The sequence below is a fragment of the Corvus moneduloides genome, chromosome 6 (genome assembly GCF_009650955.1).
Source record: "Corvus moneduloides isolate bCorMon1 chromosome 6, bCorMon1.pri, whole genome shotgun sequence".
In the NCBI taxonomy this organism is placed as follows: domain Eukaryota; kingdom Metazoa; phylum Chordata; class Aves; order Passeriformes; family Corvidae; genus Corvus; species Corvus moneduloides.
In genome coordinates, this window is record NC_045481.1 from 49,126,252 (window position 1) to 49,133,668 (window position 7,417).

Consider the following 7,417-nt stretch of genomic DNA (forward strand, 5'->3'; position numbering starts at 1 on the left):
TGGACTTCTAATCAAGAGAACACACTATGTCTGAGTACGTGCAGGGATTCTGGGTTTTCAGTAACTAGAAAAGCTCTTGATACTGCATTGTGTGATGCTGTAAAACTCCATCTAAGGAGGCAAAGATTCAGAGCTAAGACTGCCCATGTTCTCAGCACCAATACTGTCAGAAATAAGGCACATAGCATAAAGAAATAAGTATGGGAACAGTGCCAAAACAGGCTACACTGCTGCAGACCCTAGTGTTTGCTGCAGTACCGGAACCAGTTAATCCTGACTGTGTCACAGCTCCAGCACAAGGGCTCTTGCCCTTCTGCTGGGAAATCACCTTGTTAAGATCCAGTCTGTCCCACGAGGCAATGCTCTCATGTTTTGAAAAATCTAGCTTTAACTTAGCTATGTTGAAAGCCAGAACAGTCTTTGGAAATGGAAGCCATCAGACAGAGGATTCACAGCAGACACTAGAATGAAGTGAAATTCATTGGGGGAGATGCAGAGAAGGGAGCTCTGTGGCCACAGGGAGTGATTTAACACAAACATTTCAAAGGAACGGAAATGTATCTCAAGAGCCCATCTGGGAAAAGGACTTAGGTCCTCAACATCTTCTCAAAACATTTCTTAGAATAAACATCCTGTATGCCAAGTAACAAACTGCAGCATCTCAAGTGAGATGCATGAAAATACCTAACAATTTAGTAGTCTTGACTTGAGGGGGAAGAGGTTCTATGGGGAGGAAAAAAAACCCCACCAGGCTCCACAAAATTTTTGGAAAAGAAAAAAAATTTTTCAAGCAGCTTTTCTAACTGCTACATATATATTTAAGAAGACTAAAGAGACAGACTGCCTGTTGGGTGCTCTCTTCTCATAGCTATGGATAAGGAAGACCGGGTGGCAGCCAGACTGGCTGCCTTTACACCTCAAGAACGTGTCACTAAGCACACAAGTGTTGTCTCAACATGTGACAGTTATGTAAGTCTCAAGGAACTGCCTTGAAATTGAAAGCGGGGAGATTTTTACTAGGGAAACAAATGCTGTACCATGCATGATGTTGAAATAACAACAACTGTTAACAGAAATATATGATAGTTAGCTAACAACTAGAAGAAACAAACAATGAACTTTTAGGCTCCTTTCCCTTTACCTGTTCTTCTCCTCAAGTTCTTTATTAGCTTTCCTTTTGAACTTGGGCAACAGTTGTTGAAGAAGATCCTTGACCGCATCTCGCTCCTTGACTGCTGTGCTTTCATTGGAGAAGTGGAAGTTGGTTGTGTCCCCTGCATGCAATACCAGCTGCAGCTGAATTTTAGCTTTACCTTCTGGACTGATTTTCTGGCCTAGATTGCAGAGAGACAGACAGTAAGCTTATACAAGAAACTGTCTTCCCTAGAGTATTTGCTTATAAGCAGTTATCCTCATCATCCAATTAAATACCATTATCCTGTGTGTGAATTGCAGCCATGAAAGTGGAACAGTCTTCCCCTTGAATTAGTTTGAACCCTGCACCTTGTCCACTCTAAAATACAAGACACAGAGAGTAGCAGCCTGTTGCTCAATATCCTTCAGCTCCTGCTCAGGAGTCCTGATTCATCTTTGCATTCCCCACAGCATCCATAGAAAACTGCTGCAAATGAGGTTGTCATCACCTGGACGTTTTAACCTGGAACCAATCCAGGCTGCTACTGAAAGGTGACCTCATTCCCCCTTTCCACTTCTTCCTGCTGCATTTTTTGTATGATTGCTACTGTTTGTGCAGCAAGCTGAACCAAGGAACTGACCCACTGAAAAGCACCCCCTTTTGTCTTTCCAGCTGGCCCAGCTCCCACGGAAGGACAGCGGTAGGAAAGCAGAGGCAGGGTGGGTAACAGCACATCTGGATCCCAGTTTCCAGTGGTGAGCTAAGTGCAATTAGCCACTACTGCTCCCCAAGTCAACCACCAATGCCTCCAAGGTACTACTACACCCTCATGACTCATAAGAAAAACCTAATTCCTGCTTCCATCCTCATAACCAGAGGGAGCAGAGCCTGGGACAGCTATGCTTATGGACTGTTGCTATACCGACTTTAGTGAAGCACTGCAAATGGCACTAAGCTAACTTTTAATATCAGCCCTTTCTCCAGTGCAAGTGGGAGACAGGAACCAGATATCAATACTAAATCATCATCTCTATTACAAATTTACAAATACATCTCAGCCTTTTTTTATTTCAGATGACAAAAAGCATTTTTCACCTAAGTTAAAAATACTTCAATGCCTACACAGGTACATATTTAAAATACAAGCTGCTTAAGTGTAAGTTAATAGCTAAATAAAACCTTCACAAAGTTGATTATTATAGGTGAACAGGGCTTTTAAACTTCTTATCACATTTATATTTAAGAAAAAAGCATCTTAGTTCTGATTCATCGTACACTTTTGATCATGCTGCAGTACTTGTATGTGACTTTAAACAGCAATAATCACTAAACCATTACCAAGTGACGCATACAACTTACTTTTTATTCCTTCTTTGGCATTACAGCACATGAAATATGAGCACTAATTGCAGCCAGAAAGGCAGCATGCTATAGACATTTACTGTTTAGTTTTGACTTGCAAGTACTCTGCTGTTGCAACAGCAAATGCTTATTCGGAATGTTACCAGCTAGGCCAAACTACAGAAGCTGACACTTCTGAAGCTATGGTCTGTTGGATGAAAATAAAACAGAGTTCATTTTATATGAAAATTGAAACAGCTTTAAATACTGAGTTAAACAGATGACACGCCAGATAGTTTCTGTGTTAGACTGAAAATCCTATATGCGTCCTCAATCCTCCTCCCACCCTTCCCTCTACAAGCATATGGCACAGGTTATTTTTCTGTTCAATTTATTGTAGAAGTTTATCAAAGTTAATAGTAAATGCAGTGTAAGTTAATATCTGAAGGCTACAGAAGTTCTGTGGTAGCATCCTTAAGCGGGTGATACTTCACCACAGTCCTGATCTCTGCTGCTACAGAGTAGCCTGGCCAGAGCACCACACCTTTGCAATCTTTCTCACTTAGCTATACCCAGCGTTACATGGCACGTGAGCTTTGTGCTGTATTTACATATCCAGGGCAATACTGCTGACTGCAGCAGGAGCAGTGTGCACTCACATTTGATGTCTGCATACATGTGGCTGACAGTGAAGCGGTCCTTGCCCTCGGGTGCCCACGCAATGCGTTCAGCCATCAGGTACAGAGCTCCATCCTGCTTCTTCTGACGCACCTTCTTCACTATCAGCAACACTTCTTCAGATGACGTTGCCATTGTGGCTACAATGAGCTATTAAAAACATACAGCTGAGCTGATTAGCTGTAATTATTTTTGCTGTAACTCTTTCACTACTCCTATCTATATTAAAGTATTACAGCCCACTTTTACTTGTTCAAGCCTGTATGATTTTGGGAGTATTTCAGATAAACACACCCCCCTCTTTCAGTACAATCAGTAAATTCATTTAAACAAAATACTCCCAGTTACCTAAATAATTAATTTAATTATATTGCTGATACTGCTTTTGCTCCAGTAAAGACCCACAAATCTTACATTTAAACTGATAACTAAATTTTCCTGTTTTACTGTTCCTTTACTGGTTTTTCAAGTTCAGAAGAATACTGAAGCTAAGCAATGACAAATTCCAAATCTCCTCTGGCTTTGGCAGCAATTCCCTTCTTCAGTGGGAATGGCAGATGCTAAGTCATTTCAGAAAAGGGTACAAGGTATGTGAAAAATCATGGATTTTCAGTTCGCTGTGCTGAAGATAAGGTAGCCCAGTAAGACTGGGCTGTTCTTATTGTGGTGGGTTTTGCCCAAGGCTTGAACAATGTTTTGTACATTTGACTGCAGCTGGCCAGTCCCTCTCCTCCGAAGTCTGAGGAACTAATATTACACGTACTACAGCACAATGATAATTCTGTCAGCAGTCTCAAAGCAACAAGCCTTTGGATACTTGCTGCATTGTTCTCCCCAGCAGTCACTATCATTCCTCTCTCCAGCTTCACCCTACAGCCTTAAATTTTTCAAGAGATAAAGGATATGGCAAGTATTACTACACTCTGTCAAACGTACTGTTGTACACTTATCAAAAATGTACATCTTTGGTAAGTTTGCTGAAAATGTTTAGTATGTCCAATTGCTGTATTTTGTGTATCATAAACTTTACTACTGATATGCAAAATAATATTTTTCAATGCTTATATGGATGTTTCATGTGCTTTAGAATACCTGTAGTATTTGCTGGGACCCATGCCAAACTTCAGACTACATCAGCTATCACACTACTAGTAGGTATCACAAAATGGTAGTTCTAAGCATTTAAATTCACCTTTTTTCTTAAATAAAAACAAGAAACAACAAAACACCAACCAGCAGCAAGATAGGATATTTTATTCTGACAATTTGGACAGTAGCATAGCATTCTCTTCAGCAGAAGTCTTACAAGCTCCTGTGCAAATGTGTTAAGTAAAATACTAGATGGAAAGACTTAATGGCAAAAAGGCTCTGCACTTACGCTTTGCTCCTTCACCATTCCAGCCATCCGAAGCTTTGCCAAAGAGTTCAGTCATGCTGAGCTGAATGTGGTGTTTCACATCAGCACCACTGCAGCAGTCACTAGAACATGCTGTGCCACATTCAGAGCATCCTTGGTAATACTTCTTTCTCAAAGAAAACTGCATGGCATGGTTTCAGGACTGTTCCCTAGCATAATCCATTACAGTCTCCCAGCAGCATTATTCCTGTTCAGTGCTATTCACACAACCATTTTATGTAGTTTCCTGTTGCAGGTCTGCAGTCTCATCAGCACCTTATCCTTACTGGAAAAAGGCAGCTGGCCACAGACTCTCAGAGACTGGAAACCTCACCATGTGCAAGACTAGGGATTTTGATGTTTTTCTCCCTTTGTTACTTTATAGTCCTTTAAGGTCATTATTAGCCAATGCAGTGGAGCCAAAGCCACAGAATGCAAAGGCATTAAACTTGTACAGAACAGGAAGAAAAAGGAAAGCATTTCCACAGTCAGGCTCATTCTGATGCCAGTTGCTCTGCTTTTCTACCACGCCATTTCACCTACCTACACCCAGTCTTTCAACTACAGAAGCAAAGAATCAGCAGCTACTAACTTCTCCTTTAGAGCCGTTCTAGTACCCTGCAGTGTGCAATCTGTGAGAGCACAATTATCCCACAAGTGGCTCATTCCACCTTCTGGGAGGGTGAGCACACTGGCTCATGCTGTTCTTCTTTCTGTCACTGCTGTGCTTCCTTTTTCCTGCAGTAATTTATGGTGGCAGTGGGATGATACAACTCACAAGCACAGTAAGCATTACCCAAAATGGAGAAAACCCTGAGCTGTATTTTGAACAGTACATCAGAAAGAATAAAAAAACCCTCTTAATAGGGATTTAGGAAGGTTACCGTCTGTCACTAATGGAAACAAAATGGCTTCTTGTAACAATAAGTACAGGAAAAATTCTAAAATAGCAATCTTGCTTGAGGATTCCCTTCCCCTGTCTCCTACAGGGAAGGCTACATCCTTGCTAAGCAAAGCACACACAGTACACAGCTCAGGTTCCTTTTTTTTGTTTTTTTTTGACATGTATGGTTTACTATGCAGCAGAGTGAGAGCCATCAATGATCTACTTGTGCCTGCCCAAATCTCATAACCTCTACGTTTCACAACTGAAGTTTCCAGGAATCAGTACTGTGGATGATGACACTGCTGCTCCAGGGGGCAAGAACTGTCGCATGCACATAGAGAAATGCTGTAATTTTGCAGCTTCAAGTGATAATTTTAATCTGCTGCAGCATTAGAGTTCTTCAGCTGGTGGTTCAAGTATCTTCCAGAATAGGAAGATCAGACAGTTTATTTTAAATTCCCCATCGTCAGAGTTTGGTCAACAGTTCTAAAAGCACTTGGATCAACCAGAAGCCCTAACCATGAGGTACAATACAACTTGTCATCAAGCCTGTCTTGGGGATGTTAATTTCAGCTGCAGTTTACAATGGGCAAGGTCTATCAGGAAGCTTCAGTGCTGGCATAGACCAAAAGAAATGTTCTGTGTGCTTATCCACTTATAAGCCCTCCCTTCCCAGCTCTGTGGGAGCAAACACAGCTTCTGGAAATACCATCAAATTCCAACAGCTATCCTTCCTCCATTGCCGTGAATCTTCCTGACCACTTTTAAGACGAGGTACCTCTCATCTCTGTTCCTTATAACACCTGTTCTGAACACTCTCCATTATCAGCATTTCATTCCAGTCTCTTCCCATATGGTTTTGTCGAGTTCTGAGCAGAAATAAAGGAAACATTTACACGTTTTAATAAACCTGACTTGGCCAGGGTGGGCACGGGCTGGCAGGCGAGCTCTGACAGATCAATGCAGGCCTTGCTGCTGCTAGGCTTCCGCTCCCTGCGGGCAACAGCAGAATCATGGTATATCTGTGCCAATGGCCCAGCCTGACCCGCAGCGGTACAGGGACGCTGCCAGGTCCGGGAGCGGGCAACGCAGCACCCCGACGGGTGGCAGAGCTCTGTCAGCGGGTCACAGCTTGGCTAGATGGAGAGATGGCAGCAGTGCCGCTTGTCCCGGGCACGGCGGGGGGGATCCACGGTCCTCAGGGGCCAGCCCGGCCTTCCCCCGATCCGCATCACCCACGCTCCGCGAGGGATGTCAGCCTGCGACGAGACGGGCCCGAGGACACCCGCACTGTCCCGGTGGGGTCTACCTGGCCACCGGCCCCCCCGGCAGCAGGCGGGGAAGACACTGCCAGGGCACCTCTTTGTCTGCCGCCCGCAGCCGGGCCAAGCGCCGCGGCGAAGCCCGGTGCCCCCGACCGCCGTGCCGCCGGCGCAGCGCTGCCATCCCCCGCGGCCCCGGGGAGCGCAGATCGGCGGTGCCACCGCCCCTTTCGTCCCTTCCCTCACCGCAGCTCCGGCCCGGCCACCGTCACACGCCCGCCGGGCAGGGAGGAAGCGCGGAAGGCCAAAGGCCGCCGCGGCACTATCGCGACGCGGTCCCGCCGCCCCCGGGGACGGATCGCCGGGCCAACGCGGCCGTGAGGCGGATCGGGGCCCGCGGCCTGCCCGGCGCCACCGTTCCCCCGCGCCCCGCGCCGGCGGCTCTTACCGTGCGAGCGGCGCCAGGAGCTGCTCCGAGCGGGAGCGGCGCTACGGGGGTCGGGCCGCGGCCGCCGCCGGGGCCATGGGGCGGGCGGGGCGGGCACGTGACCGGAACGGGCCGCGGGGCGCCGGGGGCGGGGCCCGCGCCACGTGACACGGGAGCGGCGCCGACGCCGCGCTTCCTCGGCCGTCACGTGGCGCCGGCGCCCCTCCCGCCCCCCGCTCCGGTCACGTGGCGGCCGCTCCCCCGTCGCCATGACGGCGGCGGGCGGAGGGGG

General features: G+C 46.4%; 1 protein-coding gene and 1 long non-coding RNA gene across 3 annotated transcripts in view; one reads left to right on the forward strand and one right to left on the reverse strand.

The window, feature by feature from the left end:
• LOC116445045 overlaps positions 1 to 4,220 on the forward strand; it is a 26,719-nt gene extending 22,499 nt beyond the window's left edge. Inside the window, exon 3 of the long non-coding RNA XR_004240630.1 lies at positions 1,808 to 4,220. This is a non-coding gene — a long non-coding RNA (uncharacterized LOC116445045). The remainder of the gene's footprint in view (positions 1 to 1,807) is intronic.
• GTF2H1 (general transcription factor IIH subunit 1) overlaps positions 1 to 7,251 on the reverse strand; it is a 23,857-nt gene extending 16,606 nt beyond the window's left edge. The window contains exons 1-3 of one of the 2 annotated variants that reach the window (XM_032111079.1): positions 7,147 to 7,251; positions 3,136 to 3,304; positions 1,142 to 1,334 (exon numbers count right to left, since the gene is read on the reverse strand). In XM_032111079.1, the coding sequence (XP_031966970.1) occupies positions 1,142 to 1,334; positions 3,136 to 3,289 (347 nt within the window). In that variant the 5' untranslated portion in view covers positions 3,290 to 3,304; positions 7,147 to 7,251. Of the gene's footprint in view, positions 1 to 1,141; positions 1,335 to 3,135; positions 3,305 to 4,532; positions 4,947 to 7,146 lie in introns of those variants that run through there. The other variant, XM_032111078.1, reaches the window with a different exon arrangement.
• Between the last annotated feature and the right edge of the window lie 166 nt (positions 7,252 to 7,417).